At 38.8% G+C, this 22,012-nt stretch overlaps 1 protein-coding gene across 1 annotated transcript; it reads left to right on the forward strand.

Moving 5' to 3' along the window:
• The first annotated feature begins 2,004 nt into the window (after window positions 1–2,004).
• LOC132104101 (proline-, glutamic acid- and leucine-rich protein 1-like) lies at window positions 2,005–21,667 on the forward strand. The gene is made up of 17 exons (XM_059509324.1): window positions 2,005–2,188; window positions 2,515–2,579; window positions 8,413–8,518; window positions 8,644–8,793; window positions 9,366–9,437; window positions 9,509–9,568; window positions 9,677–9,833; window positions 9,918–10,050; window positions 10,164–10,251; window positions 10,369–10,457; window positions 10,750–10,863; window positions 11,137–11,281; window positions 12,194–12,356; window positions 12,445–12,500; window positions 12,599–12,823; window positions 17,705–19,450; window positions 21,344–21,667. Exons 1-17 carry the CDS (start codon window positions 2,048–2,050, stop codon window positions 21,431–21,433), a joined length of 3,600 nt encoding a protein of 1,199 aa, XP_059365307.1. The 5' UTR covers window positions 2,005–2,047; the 3' UTR covers window positions 21,434–21,667.
• The last annotated feature ends 345 nt before the right edge of the window (window positions 21,668–22,012 follow it).

Raw genomic sequence — 22,012 nt, forward strand, 5'->3', positions numbered from 1 at the left:
TTTCTTGACCTTTTTAAAGAATCATTTTAAAGCTACTTCTCTATTTAAATTGATACTGAATAAATAAAGATACACTACCAGTCAAAAGTTTGGAAACATCTACTCATTCTTACTAGTTAACACAAAATAATGGTAAAGTCATAAAGTCCTTAATGACTTTACCATTATTTTGTGTTAATTAGTAAAAAAAAAAGTATTATAGTTTTAATAAAACTTTTTTACTGTAATAAAAAAAATCTTGAAGAAATTCTAATCTGGCCTATCAATTAAAAAAAAAGTTTTGTGTTGTAAATGTATATTTGTCTAAAAATTAGTAATACAAAGTAATCAATCTTAAGATCATAAGGTTTTAAAGGTAGTGAAAAGCACAAATTCAGTTAAGTGTGTCCAAACTTGATTCTGGTGGTGTATGCTGCCTGCTAAATTAATAAACTGGTTATAAAATGAAAATTTTTAAATGGGGAAATGTTGTTTAAAAATTATTTTGTATATGTTCTTTGTTTTCTTCAGCGTTTTGGGGGAGAAGAAACCTTATTTATGGTCTATAAATCCTGAATCTGCGCCTCTCTCTTACGAAGTATACGAATACATAGAAATCAATAGCCTTTAAACAATTTTAATAAAATACTTGAAACTTCCCACGTATAGCATAAATTATTTTTCATAGTGTTCTTCACATATATATATATATATTTTTTTTTTTTTTTGCTTTTTTTTATTATTATTATTATTATTGAATACAAAATTATATACACAACCAAGGCAAATGTATTCATACTACAATATGTAAAACATTCGAAATGAAAGGCTTGACACAAATTAGCTAAAAATTACTTAAAAGACAAAGAAAATAGACATGCATGAAATCATATCTTACATCTCAGATAGGGTATAAAAAATAAATAAATAAAATAAAATAAAAATTAAATTAAATTAGATTAAGGGGCAATATTACACCAAATCATATGAAATCAAAAGATCAATCAGTTTCATCGCACTCCTACCTCTCATTCTCTCAAGGGCTTTAGAAAAACACTTTAGATCATTTTTTAACACAATAAGTAGTGGGAGGGATTTAAAAAATCTACATTTGTGCATGAAATATTTTGCCAATATAACAATGTTATTGATCAAATAAAAATGAGCACAGCAGTCTTTGGGAATTCCAAATAAGATATGTTGTAAAGTGAAAACAAAACCATCAACAACCACCTCCTTTTCTATCAACCAGTCTTGAACTGATATCCAGAAGATTTTGGAAAAATTGCAAGTAAAGAAGATATGATCAGTGTCTTCAGAAAGACTATTACAAAAAGAACAGGGGACAATATCTATATTAAATTTTTGATTTAAGAATTTGTTAGAAGGATAAATTTCATTTAAGATTTTGAAATGCGTTTCTTTTGCTTTAGGAGGAATAGGAAAACTCAAATAATCTGTTCTAAGATATTTTACAGTATTCTTATTAAACATGTGATCTAGTTTATTTCTTTTAATTTGACAGGGATAATATGTTCTTAAGACGACCTGTCTAATATATTTGTTAGTACAATTAACACTTTTAAAATTAATATCTCCAATGACTAAAGTGGGAAGAACTGGCTTAACTTTAGCATAAGAAAGGGAGCATCTCATTAGCATTTTTATGCCAGAAGGTACTGCATTAATGACAGTGAAAAACTCTTTCGGGTGACAGGTAAATCCATGCTTCAATGTAAAAGCATTATAGTCTAAAAGCTCTCCTTTTTCATCCATTAGATCTTTCACCGACCATATACTTCTGCTTAACCAATTCTCAAAACATAAAGATTTGTTCCTGTGCAATATATATTTGTTGTTCCAAATAGAAACATTATGAGGAGTAAAATTGTGTGTATGTGCCAATTTCCAAAATAAGAGAACTTGTTGATGGAATGTTGATAGTTTGTGTTCTTCACATATATTACCCGGTTAACATTGCAAGCTCAACACAGCAACAACGCGACGTGTTGACGTCAACGAGCAGTACACTCGTCGCGGGATTTGCGCGTCATTCAGGGGCGCTAAAATGGCTTCAGCGGCTTGGCTGCATGGCCCCAACATAACGCGCTTAACAGAAGGGCTAGTGACTGTCCTGAAGGAAGATAGACCTGAATATCTACCTGCACTTCTAGCAAACTACCGTGAGCATGGAGTGGTTGGGACTCAGGTAGGACTGAGGTTGTTCTTGTCTACACTGCCAGCGCGCGACGCGAGGTAGCACGCGCGCTGCTTTGATTTAAATAGAAACGTTGTGGTGATGTTGCGTTCCTTGTGTGCAGTTGAATATGAATGCGAAACATTATAATTATGATTTAATGACATGTCTAATGACCGTTGTGCTCGTTTACGAGCTGACCGTCAAATTCACATTAGTGTTTGTGTTTCATATGTAACGTTAGTCTTATCCTAAAATACACGTTTCATTTGAGAGCACTCTGAGGAGATGTTCATATGTTCTGTTTGTTAGTGACACTGGTTTGAATGGTTTTTCAGAGTACGGGAGCTGTGGGTGGTCTGGTGGGCATCAGTAATGCACGCCTCGGGTCCAGTAAGACCAGGTGAGCTGTCACAGTAACACTGTCAATTTATTCATTTTTTTTTTTTTTTTTTACAATATCTTCCGAGTCCTACCATTGCGTTTTTCGTTAAACATTTAATGACATATCTTGTTTGACCAAATCCTGTCGATGCTGTTAGTCTTTAAAATAAATAAATAAAATAACTCTTAATTTATTCTTTATTGTACACTTTCATTTGAGTTTTTTTATTGTCCTTTTCTAATCAAATCGGCATCTTTGTGATTCAGTACTTTTCATGTTACTGCCGCCTTGTGTTCAAACGTTTTGTTGGAACAAGTCAAGTCACCTTTATTTATATAGCGCTTTAAACGTGCAGTATGGAATTTTTGGCCACCAGGGGTCACTCAATCAAAATAATAACATGAGACGTACTTTTATGACGTCGGGAAAGAGCGTGGGCTCATGGGAGTTGTTGTTCATTGGAACACGCGCTCTGTCGCTCCCCACATTCCTCACTCATTTTAACTGAGGCCGGCGTCTCAGCTGCGTGGCGTGTCATTTTTTAATTCAGCTCCCATGTTAATAGGTTAGAGCTTGCAGACTGCCTGCGTGAGACGCGTGTCTCAGGGCGGAAAACGTGTGCATGCTAGAAATAGAACCGACGCCTATTTTTCACGCGACACGCACGCGTGTTGGAAGCGTTTCCAGGCAAAATATAATAGGAAAATATGTTTATATGTAATTTTGTACACAAATACATATTAATTCATGACATTTTGATGTTTGAAAGTCTATAGGTTGATATAAATTCAGATACAAATGTAATTTAAAAAATAAATAAATAATTATCGATTTTCAAATATTGCACCTGTCAAACATAAGTCTATTTTGCCGTCAATACTGTTGACGGTGTCCTTTATCAGTAGGCTTTATATTTATGTTCAACATGAAGTATAGATATTGTTGTCATGAAGACAAGAGCCTGGTCTGTCAGCGGTCTCCCTCTATGTCACCTATAGCAGCAGCAGCGCGCCACGCTTCTGGCACGCAGCAGAGACGCCACGCAGGCAGTGTGTCACCGGCCTTAGTATTTTGACAATCACGTATTTTCGAACGGAGAGATATATGAATTATCAGACCCCTATCAAATCAATATTCCATCTAGCTAGTAGTAATATATGTTAAAAAAAAAACACGGTTGCCTTTCGTTAATAATTATAATTAGGCTACGTTTATACTATGATATCGAACAAAATAGTGAACTGCATTTGAAGCTACTTTATCCAGCTAGATATAGAACACATGTAGATTTACATTATACTCTCCATGAGAGCTAGTCCGTCTGCGTTTTACACAAGACATCATCGTTTCACAAAATATACGGATAGATATAGTTAGCTGAATGGATGCATACCTGTTTATTAGAATGCAAGCATCTCTCTGTAGTTTCAGCTTGTCACGAAGCTCTCTCTATCTTGGAAATGCAACTCCAATATTTACCCGTGTCTCGTTTCTTCTTCGTCCCAAAACCTTCTCAGGTCATTTATTTCACCCATACGTTTGCGCTTCACAGAACGTGCAGGCAAAGCATAATCATGATCCATAACTAAGTTATTGATTGAGGTATAAATACGAATATAAATATAAAATATAATAGTCTCGATAAAGGCTAGCTACTACTTTTTCTTCTTCGTCTCGTCTTTGCTTCTGTTCACCTTTGTATTTGTGGTTTCCGCAGGAAGTTAGATAAACTAGAGGGGTCAAAGGTTATATGACGTCATAGACGGGCGACAAAACGGAAATAAAGAAACGTGCCGTGTCTTCTAATTAAACTATAATTTTCTCCGGATTTTAAAGTTCGTGGAAACTGTCGGGATAATGTAAGTACACAACAAAAAAAAATATATAACATATAGTGAAATCTGCTATTTTAAAGCAGAAAAATTACATATTGCGCCTTTAAACAAAATACATTGCGTCAAAGCACCTGAACAACATTAGGAAAACAGTGTGTCAATAATGCAAAATGACAGTTAAAGGCAGTTCATCATTGAATTCAGTGATGTCATCTCTGTTCAGTTAAATAGTGTCTGTGCATTTATTTGTAATCAAGTCAACGATATCGCTGTAAATGAATTGTCCCCAACTAAGCAAGCCAGAGGCGACAGCGGCAAGGAACCAAAACTCCATCAGTGACAGAATGGAGAAAAAAAAACCATGGGAGAAACCAGGCTCAGTTGGGGGGGCAGTTCTCCTCTGACCAGACGAAACCAGCAGTTCAATTCCAGGCTGCAGCAAAGTCAGATTGTGCAGAAGAATCATCTGTTTCCTGTGGTCTTGTCCCAGTGGTCGTCTGAGACAAGGTTTTTACAGGGGATCTTTATCTGGGGCTCTAGTTGTCCTGGTCTCCGCTGTCTTTCAGGGCTGTAGAGGTCCTTTCTAGGTGCTGATCCACCATCTGGTCTGGATATGTATTGGATCCGGGTGACTGCAGTGACCCTCTGATCAGGATACAGACTAGATCTGGTGGCTACGGTGACCTCGGGATAAGAGAGAAACAGACTAATATTAGCGTAGATGCCATTTTTCTAATGATGAACCAAGTATATCAGGTGGTATGGGAAGTGTTCCCAGTTCTGGTTTACCTAATTAATGCAGCCTAAAAATCCTTTAACGGATTTGTCAAGTAAAGTCTGCTTTATTGTCAATTCTTCCACATGTACAGTACATACATAAAGAGAATTGAAATTGCGTTACTCTCAGACCCCCGGTGCATACCATCAGACAACATTAACAGTAGAGTTTCATAGTTCAGTGGTGCCTGGGGCAGAAGAGGGATGGGGGGCAAGTTCGGGAGCGAGTTCAGCTTCCTAACAGCCTGTTGGATGAAGCTTTCTTTCAGTCTGCTGGTCCTGGCCTGGAGACTCCGCAGTCTCCTCCCTGATGGCAGCACAGACTGAAGAAGCTGTGAGATGGGTGGGTGGGATCACCTGTGATGCAGAGGGCTTTGCGAGTGAGACGGGTTCTATAAATATCCTGCAGGGAGGGGAGAGAGACACCAATGATCTTCTCAGCTGCTCTCACTATGCGTTGCAGAGTCTTTCGGCAGGACGCGTTGCAGGTGCCATACCACACAGTGATGCAACTCGACAGGATGCTCTCGATGGTGCCTCTGTAGAAGGTGTACATGATGGGGGCCGGGGTTCTGGCTCTTCTCAGTTTGCGGAGGAAGTAGAGACGCTGTTGTGATTTCTTTGCCAGTGCTGCAGTGTTGTCAGTCCAGGAGAGGTCCTCTGTGATGTGCACACCCAGGAACTTGGTGCTGCTCACTCTCTACACAGTCGCACCGTTGATGGTCAGAGGAACGTGCTAAGTGTGTGCTCTCCTGAAGTCTACAACAATCTCCTTCGTCTTCTCCCCATTCAGAGAGAGATTGTTGTCACTACACCATCCGGCCAGGAAGCTCACCTCGCTCCTGTAGTTTGTCTCATCTTTGTTGCTAATGAGACCCACCACAGTCGTGTCATCCGCAAACTTAATGAAGAGTTTGGAGTTGTGTGACGGTGTGCAGTCATGGGTCAGCAGAGTGAAGAGGAGGGGGCTCAACACACATCCTTGGGGGGCCCCAGTGTTCACTGTGATGGTGCTGGATGTGTTGCTGCCGACCCGTACTGCCTGAGGTCTTCCAGTCAGAAAGTCCAACAGCCAGTTGCACAGCGAAGTGTTGAGGTCCAGCTGAATCAGTTTGTAAATTAGCTGGGATGATTGTGTTGAATGCTAACTTGAAGTCTATGAACAGCATTCTGACATATGAGTCCTTTTTGTCTAGATGTGTGAGTGCTGAGTGGACGGCAGTGGCGATGGCATCATCGGTCGACCGCAACCGATATGCAAACTGGAAGCGGTCCAGGGAGGGGGGGAGGGCAGACTTGATTTGGTGCATGACTAGCCGTTCAAAGCACTTCATTAGGATGGTAATAAGTGCAACAGGACGGTAGTCATTGAAGCATGATGGAGATGGCTTGGATATTAGAAGGATGGAGATGGATTTGGATATTAGAAGCATATTAGTGTGTTATGTATAAGCCAGGTTAAAAAGATGGGTCTTTAATCTAGATTTAAACTGCAAGAGTGTGTCTTCCTCCCGAACAATGTTAGGTAGGTTATTCCAGAGTTTAGGCGCCAAATAGGAAAAGGATCTGCCGCCCGCAGTTGATTTTGAGATTCTAGGTATTATCAAATTGCCTGAGTTTTGAGAACGCAGCGGACGTAGAGGATTATAATGTAAAAGGAGCTCATTCAAATACTGAGGCGGTAAACCATTCAGGGCTTTATAAGTAATAAGCAAGATTTTAAAATCTACACAATGTTTGATAGGAGGCAGTGCAGTGTTGACAGGACCGGGCTAATATGGTCATACTTCCTGGTTATAATAAGAACTCTTGCTGCTGCATTTTGGACTAACTGTAGTTTGTTTACTAAGCATGCAGAACAATAAAGCATTACAATAATCTAACCTTGACGTCATAAATGCATGGGATAACATTTCTGCATTTGACATTGAGAGCATAGGCCGTAATTTAGATATATTTTTGAGATGGAAAAATGCAGTTTTACAAATGCTAGAAATGTGGCTTTCTAAGGAAAGATTACTATCAAATAGCACACCTAGGTTCCTAACTTATGACGAAGAATTGACAGAGCAGCCATCAAGTCTTAGTGTCTAGGTTATTACATGCAGAGTTTTTAGGTCCTATAACACCTCTGTTTTTTCAGAATTTAGCAGTAAGAAATTACTCGTCATCCAGTTTTTTATATTGACTATGCATTCCATTAGTTTTTCAAATTGGTGTGTTTCACCGGGCCGCGAAGAAATATAGAGCTGAGTATCATCAGCATAATAGTGAAAGCTGACACCATGTTTCCTGATGAAATCTCCCAAGGGTAACATATAAAGTGTGAAGAGTAGCGGCCCTAGTACTGAGCCTTGAGGTACTCCATACTGCACTTGTGATCGATATGATACCTCTTCATTCACTGCTACGAATTGATGGCGGTCATATGTACGATTTAAACCATGCTAATGCACTTCCATTAATGCCAACAAAGTGTTCAAGACTATGCAAAAGAATGTTGTGGTCAATGGTGTCAAACGCAGCACTAAGATCCAATAACACTAATAGAGAGATACAACCATGATCAAATGATAAGAGCAGGTCATTTGTAACTCTAAGGAGAGCAGTCTCAGTACTATGATACGGTCTAAATCCTGAATGGAAATCCTAACAGATACCATTTTTCTCTAAGAAGGAATATAATTGTAAGGATACTACCTTTTCTAGTATCTTGGAGAGAAAAGGCAGATTCGAGATCGGTCTATAATTAACTAGTTCTTTGGGGTCAAGTTGTGGTTTTTTTTAATGAGAGGCTTAATACAACAAACATTATAACAAGTTACATGTTGTCTTTTCTTTTCACGATTAAAACCAAAGGTGGTACATTAATAGAATACAGAAAAAGAATAGAATACATATAAGTGCATATAATAATAATGCTAAAGATAATAAAGATTAAACATTGATAAAGATTAAAAATAAAATAATCATAAATTACAAAATACAAGCATTAGACAGGAGATCATCTGAGACTAAAGGTAATTTATAAAGGAATCACGTTTACTAAGTAAATAAATACATTAATATTGTATCTAACTCCATCCAATCAATCGATGAATAGAATAGACTTACCACCCTACTTTTTTTTTCTCTTACAATAATACATGAATTCAAAATTCACCACACTATGGAAAACAAATCTGTCGCTGCTTGGGTTTCATCTCGACTTCATATGAACTTGATGACGTGTGTTTCAGGTTTGAGGGTCTCTGTCTCCTGTCCGTGCTGGTCAAGGACAGTTCGAGTGAAGTTTTCCAGCAGCATTGCCTTTCATGGCTGCGAACACTGCAGCAGGTCATTCAGGTGAGAGATGTCTTCAAACATTTGCCTTCTATTCTCTTGCCTGTATCCACTTAATAGGTCTTTCCTGATTTGATTCAGTCCTGCATGATTTAGTAATGTATCTTCTGTTGTTCTCAAACTCACAGTCGCAGGCCCCTCTCCCCACCGTGCAGCTTGCTGTGAGTGTGCTGCAGGACTTGTTGCAGTACTCATCCCAGCTGCCAGAGCTGGCCAGGGAGGTGGGACTCAACTCCATCCTGGGCATCCTGACCTCCCTGCTCAGTCTCAAATCTGAGGTAAAAATGTCACATTCAGCCTAGATTTAAATCAGTTAAAATGTAGTCTTGAATCAAGTTTATTTTGTATTTCTTGGTTTATGCCCAGCTTGTTTACTCATGGAAATATACAGTAACGTTCAAAGGATTGGGGTCAATACTTTTGTTATTTCTATTTAGAGAAATTGATTTTATTCCACAAAGATGACAATAAAGACATTTATATTCTTAGTTTTCACAAAAATATTAAGCAGCACAACTGTTCCTGACATTTATAATAACTGTTTCTTGAGCAACAAATAAGCATATTACAACTATTTCTGAAAGATCATGTGACACTGAAGACTGGAGGAATGGCTGCTGAATTTTCCCCAGAGGAATACATTGTACATTTCAAAATATAGTAAAAAAGAAAACGTTCACTTAAATATTTCGTAATATAATTTTTACTGTATTTTTGAGCAAATAAATGCAACATTCATTAAAATATCCAAACTTTTGAACCGTATTTGAACAGTATGTTAATAAACTGAGAACTATTTACATTTTTGTACCACAAAATGCTTCAAAAGTAGCCCTTTGTTTTGTCACAGTGCCACCTAGCTGCTATGAAAGGAATGATGGCGTGTATGCTCTACTACCCACGTGCCTGTGGATCTCTGAGGGTCAGTATAATCATTAATGTTTTTTTTCCAGTTACTTTGTATATGAAAAAGCTAATCATGGTCTCTTACAGGAGAAGCTTGGAGCGTATTTCCTCTCTAAAATGGACTCTGGTAATCCTAAAGTTCAAGAGGTTAGTTACATCTGGTTGTGGAATTAAATGATAATGTGCGTAGTTGACTGCTCAAAACAAATAAATAAAAACTTCTGCATCCTGATTTTAATTTTTCTATATTGGTAGGTGGCTTGTGAAAGTTTTGGCCGATTGCCGTGTCTCGGTGGGGTGTTAGAGCGAGGGGGAGGTGGGCGCAGGGCTGAGAGCTGGACCAATCAGCTGCACTGCTTTCTAGCATCAGCCAGTAGCATACTGGGACAGTTATACCAAGGTGCAGAAACAGGTATGTGGTGTGTTCCTAGTCTTTGTGTTGTATTGAGGCAAAACATTTGTGTTAAATACTTTTTTTTGGGCGTCGCTGTTTCAGAAGGACCAGTGCAGTATGAGGGTCCTGGTGTTGAACTGCCTTTCCCTCCCCTGGATGATGTAGATCCACTTCTGATCCTTCAGCTCCATCATCGTTACAAGGCCGTTTGTATGGCTATTAAGCACACTCTTAGGTAGTGCTGATGTTGTGTGGCTAAATTCATGCTATTTGTTAAGTTTAGTTAGTCTTAAATGAAGATCTTTGAGATATTGGTCCATATTAGTGAGACATGTTTCCCTCAAATAGTGCTGATCCTGCGTCTTCAGTTCGTTTACCTGTTCAGCATGTTCTCAAATTGGTGTGTCAAGCTCTAGCAGTCAACACAAAGAGCATCGTAAGGCTTTAACTCTCTCTTTGTATGCTGAATTTTGATATTAAAGAGTCACAGATCATATTATTCACTGAACTTGCTTAACATTGATGTGGACGCTGACTGAAGGGTGTGTTTCAGAGTCCAACAGGAGAGGGCTGTCTGAAGCTGTTGGTTTTACCCTCCATACACAACGACACTCTAGAGCTTCTCTCTGCTCTCATCAAGGCGTAAGCAGACACACACACACACACACACACACACTCAACTGAATAAATGGGGACATTCCATAGACTTGCATTTTTAACAATTTTAAACAAATTTAGCTTGCAGGCTAATTAGACTCAATCTATGCATTTGACACTCTTAGTAACACCTTGGAAGAGTTCCAGCAATGCAGTTGGATATTTAATATTATATTAATTGCATAACTCCTTGATTTTTGATTAATGATTTGTGTCAGTGGTTGCTGGCTAAATGTACAGAAGTAGCGGTTGTAATGTGTTTTTTGTTTTGGTCCAGTGTGGGTGGTGGACTGGTCCAGTATAGCGGTGTGCTCACAAGGCTTCTCTCACAGTCTCTGTCTGCGTGGACACCTCTGCCTGAGGCTAGTCTGGGCCAGCAAAGAGCGTACAGGTATTACAGAAACACCATTCATGAAAATGTACTTGTTTGCTCCTTGTATTAACATTCATCTTGGATAACTTGATTACCATTTTAAAATCTGTTATTAACATTTTGATTGTCATTTTGAAATGCTTTTCCTATGAACATTTGTAATCCCATTTCATTGAAGACATCAACATATAGAAACACTGACATATTGAATGAAGCACTAAGTATGTTCACTCACTGTTATTTTAGTCAGGTGTCCAGCTTTGACGATATGATGTTCTGTTTTTCCTACAGTGCAGTGCGAGTGACCGTGTACCGTACCATTGAACTGTTGGTAAGAGTAGGAGGCGCCTCTCTGCTTCAGGGAAGCCCCACCCATACAGAGTTGCTGTTCACTCATTTGATGGGTGACATCACGCCAGCATCAGAAGCTGTCAAGGTAGGTCTTTGTAAGGGTCTTTGTAATACAAACATAATAGGGAATTAAATTAGAGATGAGCCTTTCTTGTGAAGATGGAAGTATAGTACATTTGAAAAATTGAATACTTACATTCTGCCAGGATGCACTAAATTTATCAATTGACAATAACATTTTAATTTCAAATAAATGATGGTCTTTTGAACTATTCATGAAGGAATGCTAGATTGCATCAGTTTATAAACAAAAAATATAAAGCAGCTCAATTGTTTTCAACACTGCTAATAAGTAGTGTTGGGTGCAAATCATCATATTGGAAAGATCGCTGATGCATCATGTGACACTGAAGACTGGAGTAATGGCTGCTGAAAATTCAGAGTTGCTATCATAGGAACAAAATGCATTTCAAAATATATTACAATTGAAAAGGTCTTTGTAACGGATTACAAACTTCATAATCTCGGGCAATCAGAATGAAGCTTTAATAATAAAATAAACACAAAACAGCGCGACTGCCGCGCACAAACAGAAACCAAACTCAAAATAAAACCCAGGCCTGGTCCCCTCTCGTCCTTCACTGTCGTTGCTCCTTCTGTATCCTTCTGATCTCCTCCGTGGGACTCGAGACCGGTGAGTGGAGCAGGTGTCGCTCATTTCCAATCACTCCACCGGCCTCGCTCTGTTCCCACGGCTCTCGGCCCCGCCCCACTCGTCACTGTATTTTAAAATTGTAATAATATTTTACATTTACTATGTTTTTACTGTATTTTTGATCAAATAAATGCAGCCTTGGTCAGCATGTGAAACAGACCCCAAATGTATCACAGTCATGTTTGGGTATTGTGTTTTTAAAGAAGATTAATACATTAAATTGTAGCCCTGCTTGAAGTATTTCTATTTCTTTCTCCAATGGTCCTTTCTGTTGCTGTCTAGCTCCGGTCCGGACAACAGTCACAGTCCATGAATGACCTGATTGGTTCTGCTGGCAAGTCAGGCCCTCGTCGAACGAAAGGATTGGTAATGGGAGATGGAATATCACTACAGAGGAAAGGAGATGTGCTAGCCAATCAAGACACGTGTGTCGCTGCTCTTCGGGGTGAGTGCTCAGTGACGACCAATGAAGTTTCAGCTTTAGTAGCAGAAATAATAACATTATTTACTGATGAAGAATGATTACTTTACAGCATTAAGACATATCATTTTGACCAGTGGAACTTTGTTGAAAGAAGATCTGCATAAGGTTTGTTCAAATAAAGTTTGTTCATGTTTCTGTTTTGATTGTCTTTTTCATGGAAAGTTGTTTCATGTTTTTCTTCTAAACACTCCTTCCCTTGTTAGAGGATCCAAGACCTGGTGGTGCCTCTGTGTGTGCGTCTGCAGCAGCAGTCTCACTGTGTGCTGGATGTCGGTGCTGTCAGTGGGCAGTATGGCAGCCCTACTCCTCGTCGAGAGCTCTACCGACTCTTACTGGCACTTGTGCTGGTGCCCTCTCCCCGCTGGCCTCCTCCTCTCTCCTGCGCTGTGTCTGCCTTCAGCCACGGCCGGAGAGATCACAACATCATGGTAAGTGAACATTCTTGATTTTAAATCCTAAGGGTTAAAAACGTTAATCTTGCCGTCTTTGGAAAAACCTGTCCATTGAATCTCATTATTAGAGTGTAACATGTCTAGGTGGAATATTTATGTATCTGATCTTTAGTCGGATTCTGTGCAAATTTTGTATTGACTTCCTGGTAAATGATGGAAGCTTTGTGTGTTGTTTTGTTGTTGTTTTATCAAAGGTAGTTTGGTAATGACCCCAAAAAGTCTTTGTGCAGTTAAGTGACTAAAAATATCTAAATTTAATTGTATTAGATACAAAATATACAAATCACAATAGAGCTTTTCTAAGAATTCTCTTGGCCAAGCCATCAGAAAGTGTGTTAGACCAATATGTGTTTCGTATTTTGAAACCTAACAAATGTTTTTTACAAAAAAGAAATACCATTTTATTTAGTAATAATGCAAAAACATCTAAATGTTATCCACTAGAGGGAGTCTTGCTTAAGTGGTCTCACTTGTTTGCTGATTTACAGTATTTCTCAGCTAGATTCTTACATATTGCAGAGATTGGCATGAATACATTTCAGTTAAAGTACAAAATACTGTGTGGAATTTTTTTTTTTTTTAAATGCACATTTTGAAAATGCACAAAATACATTTAGGGTAGGCAGGGGTGGTGCTAGCGCAGTGGATAAGACACATATCTTTGGTGTGAGAGACCCGGGTTCGAATCCACTGTGAGACACCAATGTGTCCCTGAGCAAGACACTTAACTCCTAGTTGCTCCAGAGGTGTGCGACCTCTGACATATGTGGCAATTGTAAGTCGCTTTGGATAAAAGCATCAGCTAAGTGTATAAGTGTACAAAATACCTGTGAAATTGACTATCCAATGTAGGCATCCCCATAGGCTGATATCTATCTGGAGTCTGGACCTATTCTGAATCTAAACAAAACATTTAGATGTGTTCAAACAGAGGCAAGTGGTATAAACAAGGCTTGAACTGCACAAACCACTTTTACTACAAAAGCGACAGCTGTGTGGTGATTCTGCTTGCCACATCCGTGGCAATTAGGCACGGAAAGGGCCTTCAAGTCAAAATTATCGTCCTACTTGTCGGCGTTCCACTTCATCTCTAATGTTATCTATATTTAATTTGACCCTTGATGTAACAATGAAATTAAAACATTTTGTACAGTGCTTTTTTAAAAAAAAATTTAGCATTCTCTTAAAAAAAATTCTCACACAGAATAGTAAATTTCTTTATAATAATATAATGTCATATAATTTAGCTAATATGAAAAAATAAAGCGGTCATTGCTCATAAATTCCCCAAAAATTATTTGTTAGACATATAATGTAATATAGTAAAATAAAAAAAAATGTCAGTACATTTAAAAAAGTGAATATGTGAATTCTTTTACAGTTATCTAAAACATCCCCATGTAAGTTGGTAGAGATATTGCACACTACTACACCTGTGTGTGACTGTAAATGTCTCAGAGTTTTGTTACTGTTCTGTGTCCAACTGCACATCATCCACTATTCCACCACTTAATCAAACCACTCTCCTTTTAAACATGAATCATGATGATGTTTTATTTCACATGTCATTGCGTACGCATACAGCTTAGCGGGAACATTGCAGATAGGCATTTCTCTTATGTAAACGATTTAGAAAAAGTTCAGTCGATTCACACTTTATATCATCACCACAATATGTACTGTCATATCTCCCAGGCCTGCATGCAATAATGCTTTATACCCATTTGACAAACTAGTTGATTAAAAAACAACCGATTAACTATAAAAACTGATTAACTGAACTGATTAACTTTGTTAACTGAAGGCAAATCTGAATTATGCACTATTTTAACTTTAATCAACAAGCACAGTTGACCATGACATCTTTACCTTATCTTATTACAGAAAAGTCACTCCTCCAGTGCTGAATGGAGTTGTACAGCTGTAGCTCACATGTGTGAATGCTGGGGGATGGGAGGAGGGTGCATGACTAAACTTGTTGATGCACTAGTTAAACGCACAGTATGGAATTTTTGGCCACCAGGGGTCATCAATCAAAATAATAACATAAGACGTACTTTGATGACGTCGGGAAAGAGCGTAGGCTCATGGGAGTTGTTGTTCATTGGAACACGCGCTCTGTCGCTCCCCACATTCTTCACTCATTTTAACCGAGGCCGGCGACATACTGGATGCGTGGCGCAAGCGTCTCAGCTGCGTGGCGTGTCAGTTTTTAATTCGGCTCCCATGTTAATAGGTTAGAGCTTGCAGATTGCCTGTGTAAGAAAACGCGGAAAACGCGTGCTTGCTAGAAATAGAACCGACGCCTATTTTTCACGCGACACGCACGCGTGTTGGAAGCGTTTCCAGGCAAAATATAATAGGAAAATATGTTTATATGTAATTTTGTACACAAATACATATTAATTCATGACATTTTGATGTTTGAAGTCTATAGGTTGAAAAAAATTCAGATATAAATGTAATTTAAAAAATAAATAAATAATTATCGATTTTCAAATATTGCACCTGTCAAACATCGTCTATTTTGCCGTCAATACTGTTGACGGTGTCCTTTATCAGTAGGCTTTATATTTATGTTCAACATGAAGTGTAGATATTGTTGTCATGAAGACAAGAGCCTGGTCTGTCAGCGGTCTCCCTTCACCTACAGCAGCAGCAGCCTAGTATTTTGACAATCACGTCTTTTCGAACGGAGAGATATATGAATTATCAGACCCCTATCAAATCAATATTCCATCTAGCTAGTAGTAATATATGTTTAAAAAAACACGGTTGCCTTTCGTTAATAATTATAATTAGGCTACGTTTATACTATGATATCGAACAAAATAGTGAACTGCATTTGAAGCTACTTTATCCAGCTAGATATAGAAAACATGTAGATTTACATTATACTCTCCATGAGAGCTAGTCCGTCTGCGTTTTACACAAGACATCATCGTTTCACAAAATATACGGATAGATATAGTTAGCTGAATGGATGCATACCTGTTTATTAGAATGCAAGCATCTCTCTGTAGTTTCAGCTTGTCACGAAGCTCTCTCTATCTTGGAAATGCAACTCCAATATTTACCCGTGTCTTGTTTGTTCTCTTGTCCCAAAACCTTCTCAGGTCATTTATTTCACCCGTACGTTTGCGCTTCACAGAACGTGCAGGCAAAGCATAATCATGATCCATAACTAAGTTATCGATTGAAGTATAAATATGAATATAAACAATATAAATATAAAATATAATAGTCTCGATCAAGACTAGCTACTACTTTTTCTTCTTCGTCTCGTCTTTGCTTCTGTTCACCTTTGTATTTGTGGTTTCCGCAGGAAGTTAGATAAACTAGAGGGGTCAAAGTTTATATGACGCCATAGACGGGCGACAAAACGGAAATAAAGAAACGTGCCGTGTCTTCTAATTAAACTATAATTTTCTCCGGATTTTAAAGTTCGTGGAAACTGTCGGGATAATGTAAGTACACAACTAAAAAATATGTATAACATAGATATAGTGATATCTGCTATTTTTAAAGCAGAAAAATTACATATTGTGCCTTTAATGAAGAGGTTGACTGGTACTAAATATTTTGTATTTTGAAAATACTAATCTTAAATATGTTTAAATACAAATAATTTTTTCCCCAAAGGCTTTAAAATACAAAATAGTGTTTTGTATTTCAAATACGCATTTTAAATGCATGTGTCTGAAATACTGCCCATCCCTTACATATTGTTGTGACTACAAGTGCTATTGAAAGCAGAAGTGCTGCAAAGTTGAGTATATGCATGTTGTAATAAGAGGCAGTTGAAGTCTGTGTCAACACTCAACTGGCTAGTTCAGTGACACTTTACAAAAGGTTTTTTATGTTTTTATGCAGTCTATGGTTTTACCGCATTTATTATTATAATAGGTAAATTTATAAATATGATATTGTTCATCCATGATAAATTAATGTTATTTTATATAGCTGGAAGTTTTGAATGTGTTAATATATGTAGACAGTCATTAACATCATCATCTTGATAACATCATACATAATGCAATTCATGTCAATGAATTTAACCGTATTCTAAGTGTTGCCAGTATTTCATATGGGATCTCAGACAACCTTAAATAGATGCTGTTATGTTATGATATATTTTCATACTGTGAAATCATGTACCAAAATCCAACTCATTGTATACGTTCCATTTTTAAACAATTTAACGGCACCCAACCTGTCTGAATGTGCAAACATAAAATATCAGTATACAATGATTTAGATAAACAGACATTCTTTTTGACATTTGCCTTCTCTTAAGTGGCTGTCATTGTGGGTGGTGTAGTGGCTATTTGCTTCTAATGATGCAGGAGACTAACTGGAGACACTGTTTCATGTTTCCAAAGTTGTAAATAAAAGTATTGAGTGAATAAAAGAAGCATTACCCCTGGCAAATGGGTTCTTTTATTGTCTCATAGCTAAATTTATCCTAATTTAACACTAGAATAGAAATTGGCAAGTGAGCATGGCCCTGGCATAGAGTTGTATCTGTCTCTGGTTCATCACACAGCTATCAGATTTCTCCATACAGCTAAAAAAGGAAGCCTTCTTTTATTCACCCTCATGCCACAACAAACCGGTTTTATTTACTTTCTTCTGCGGGACAAAAAAGGTATTTTGAAAAATGTCCCAGTTTGTGTGTGTCCATACAATGAAAGTCAGTAGGATCCAGTGTTGTTTGGAGAATTTACATTTTTAGATGGAATATCCCTTTGAGAGTATCGATCACTGTATCACTCTGCTCAACAATGGTGATACTGTTACTATTGGCACTTCCTGATTTAAAATTTAATTATTTTGTTTTTCCGTGTTTCCCTACAGGTATCGTCATTCTGTGTTGAGGCTCTGACTATATGCAACACCCTTATTCATCCTCGGACACCTTCAATCTCTCTCCCTCTCACACCTCTGACTCTCAAATCAACCCCTTCTGCCCCTGTCCTTGCCTCTGGCCAAAACCCCTCACTGTCCATCCCTACCCTCCTTAGTGGACCACCTTTCCCGTCCAGACATCCCATGGGCTTAGGTCCTGCTACCTTGCTTGGTTCTTTGGAGAACCATCTACCTATGGCTCCTCCGGTTCTTCCGACTCCTGCAGGCACTACGGCCACCCCAGGCGACCTGCTTCTCTCTTCAGCTCAACCGGGTGAACTGGCAGGTCTCGGAGCCCCTGATGGTCAACGACAAGTTTTTGTCCGCTATGAAAAAGAGGAGCCAGAAGATGTAGAGATCTCTTTGGAGAGTGATTCAGATGATAGCGTGGTCATCATGCCAGCGGGTATGATGATGGAGATGCAAGATGGAGCGGCAAATGCACTGTCGTTGTCCCAGCCAGCAGTTCCTACCCCTATAGTGGGTGAGGTTGGATCGGTTGACACTTTGCTGCCTAATGATCTGCCCACTACCATTCCCCACCAGATTCTGCCAGCTAACGCTAATAACATTAACTCTTTCCCTGGACCAAGCCAGACATCCCAGCTCGTGTCTCTGGTGCCTCCTCTGAACTCAACTACAGTTTCGCTCGCAGCATCACCTGCTGGACTTGCAGACTCGCTGACGGGTGGTCCGCAACTTCAGCAGATGTTGATGCAAACTTCTCCAGGTGGGCAGCCACCTACGTTGGGCTTGTCTTTACAGATTCAGCTTCAGAACCAGATTGCTCAGACCAGCCGTCAGCTCCAGCAGCAACCCCCAGCAAATGACGTGGACCAGAACGTCATCAACATCAACAGCTCAGATGATGAAGAAGAGGAGCTGGAGGAGGATGAATTAGGAGAGGAGGAAGAGGAGGAGGAGGAGGGCCTAGAGGAAGAAGAGGAAGAGGAAGGCAGCGAATTAATGGATGAAGAGTACTATGAGGGAGAGGAATTTGAAGAATATGAAGAGGAGGAGGATGAGGAGGAAAGTGAGGAGATCCAGCCATTGGAGGGAGACAACAGCAGTGGGATGATGGGCGAGGAGGATGCAGAGGTCATGATTGAGGCGGAGGACCAGCAAGGGATGGAAATGTTCTGCATGGAGAGAGAACGAGAAGTAGAACCTGGGATCGAGGAGATGGAGGGTGTGAGGAGTGTCTATGCAGAAGACCGGATCAAGGACAAGGGGACCGTGGAGGAAATTGAGAACATTGGAGCGGTTGAGAGAAATGAACCTGTGGTTGGCAAGGAACAAATAGAGAGTCTTGTAATCAGTGGAGAGACTGAAGGCCATGAAGAGGACACCACTGTGGAGGCAGTTGAACCTGAAGTGAAAACATGTGAGCAGGAAGTGGCAAAACCAGAAGATCCCACAGAAAATTATCGGCCGTCACAACAGGACCAGGAATTGACTGTAGAAGTCGAAGTTCAAAAGCAAGAACCAGAATTACAGCCCGAAGACGCAACCAATCAGAACGCACCATCCACGTCCGGGCAAGAGGCGCATCAGAGTGTATCTGTGACAGTAGAGGAAGAGGTAAAGAAAGAGAGTGGTGAACAGGGAGAAGATTCAGACGCAAAGGGAACAAAAAGGAAAATGGAAGATCGCGAGGAAGGAGAATCTTCTGAACAAGGCACCGAAAAGAAAAAGGTAACGAAGTAACTTCTAACCCTGGTGCAGAATTCCTTCTCTAATGGCTCATCTCCACTGAACGGTATGGTACAGTACAGTACAGTACGATTCTGTAAAAGTAACCCTGATCAGGCTTGCTTTTCCACTGCTAATACTACCCTTGCTTGTTTGGCGTGGTGTATGACAGAAAATACTGATCGACAATGAACCGCGACAATAAGCCCAACTTTTTTTTTTTTGTTTAAATGAACAATAATAGCCAATATAAAAGTATAAGTACAAATTATAAGAGGCTTATATAATAGGAAATAAAGACAAAAGCAAACAGTTCAGTCAAACGTATGCTACAAAGTCAGCGCTGTTTTACAGTAAAGTTCAAATTATGTATATAAAGTTAAACAACTTTGTGCTCAGCCAAAACGATATGATCAGGAACAAATTAAAGATTCATGAGACCACGAATGCCTGTTAAATATAGCCAACCCAAGACGAGTTGTATCATGTTTTATCACTAAAGAGACCATCAGAGCCAGCAGCAAATGTAAGAAGAACTGGCTGGGCTAAGGCTGCCCTCGTCGGACACATGAGCACTGAGTGCTCGGTGATCGCCTGGAGCGCTAAAATAGGCGCCATCTTTACAAATAAACCACAGATTTGAGTTTTAAACCATTACATTCTCGTCTGAAAAACTCTTAAAACTAAATTTCATGACAAATTGGAATAATTTAGGAAATTATGCAGGTTTTTGAGCAATAACATTTCACAAGTCCACAAGAACAGATGGAAGCATAATGAGAAACTACTATTGTCTGTGTGAAAATATACAATTTTGAAATACACTGGTACAACCAATCAATGTTCTGCGGTGAGTTTAGCGCCACCTTTTTGGTACCCCAACGGAAGGGGTAAAAGCCTGTACTGTAGTGTACCGAACCGCTCAGTGGAAACAAGCCATCAGGTCCAGTGTGAATGCATCACCCTTAGCAACACAGGATTGGATTGATTAATAATTATGCATTTAGTATGTTATGTATTATTTGTGTATGCAATCTATTTACTATAAACAATTGATAACCAGCAAACTGTGTTTATAACTCACTGACAAGTCAGGTACCAAAATTGTATCTATTTATTTATTTAATGTTATTTTGCTTTGGCTACAGTAGGTAATTCTAGTGTTGACAACAACCATGAATGCCACTTCTGCAGGCTGTGGCAAACTCTGCGATAACTCTGCCTTTTTTCCATTTTAAGTTTTATTTAGTAACTTTCAGGAGGGTGTACTCATTTTTGCTCGTTTATGCTGTGCACTGTACTAGAATGATTTCTGACCATGAAGAACTGAGAAATGGCTGCCGAAAAGGGCAGCTTTGCACTGAAACACATTACATCATGAAATGCTTAAATAGAATAGAGATTTTATGGTGACATTTCACAGTATTATTGTATTTTTGATCAAATATATGCATCATTAGTAAGCATGAGAGACCTATTTTTAAAAACATTGAAAAAAAAAAATAATCTTACAGACCCCAAACTTTTGCTTGGTAATGTGTATTTTGGTTATCGCAGTACCCTTTCGTGCACTGAGAAACCTTAATGTTGTGTATTAAGAAATACTGCATAGGCCAGATGCCTTAGTAATGACATTGTTAAATGTCAGCCTTTCCAAGTAACTGTATTTTCTTGAATATTGATGATTGTTACCGCCATGGTTTTGCAAAAGTGCACATGGAGTATGCCTTTTATGTCTTGTAATGTCTTCAGTGTGCAGTGTTTACTTGTTAAGTACTTGACTTGTATGGTTTACTCTGGTAATGGCATGTAAACAATTTTTGTAGCTTATTCAGAGCATTTCTCCAGCACATTCTCTCTAACTTCCTCTCTCTTCTTGCTCAATCTCTTTTCTAGATGGATGAGGCAATGGCTTCCATGCTTGCTGACTTTGTTGACTGCCCACCAGATGATGACGATCACGGTGCCTCACAATCCCAGTCCTAACATGACCAAACTTCTCTTTCACTCAGTTGTCACATTAAAGGAGTTTCCAATTGATAGTGAGGTCTTGAAAGGTCCCTCATGGTCATATTTGACTGCTACTGTTGCCTCAGACTCTGCAGTAGTAGCACTAGAACAGCTCCAGATTGGTTTCTTTGATGAAAGAATTTTAGGTTTTCAAGTTAAAAGAAACTTCAATACCGTTGATAATGTTATAGACTGCAAAAAGTTCATACATTGAGAAAAATAGAATTTTTAGTGGTCATGATTGATATTTTTTCAGGCAGCTTAATACAAGTATGATGATACTGTAGTCACAAGTATTCAAAAGTGCTTTTATCAGTTGGACAATATGAGTAATGTGTTTTGTGGCCTCTTTTTTTTTGTAACATCATATTTGTACATGTAACATGTATTCTTGGCATTGTGTTTAAATAAAATCATGCAATAAAGGGGAGCTGTTCTGGCTCTTTTTTCATGTATTCTGTAGAAATGTTTTAGGTGAAGTAGATTATAACCACAATTTGAATTAACATTGTAATGGGGAAGTGATACTGAGTGTTCTCCAAGTACAGTGCTCCG

Source organism: Carassius carassius, chromosome 2 (assembly GCF_963082965.1).
Source record: "Carassius carassius chromosome 2, fCarCar2.1, whole genome shotgun sequence".
Lineage (NCBI taxonomy): Eukaryota > Metazoa > Chordata > Actinopteri > Cypriniformes > Cyprinidae > Carassius > Carassius carassius.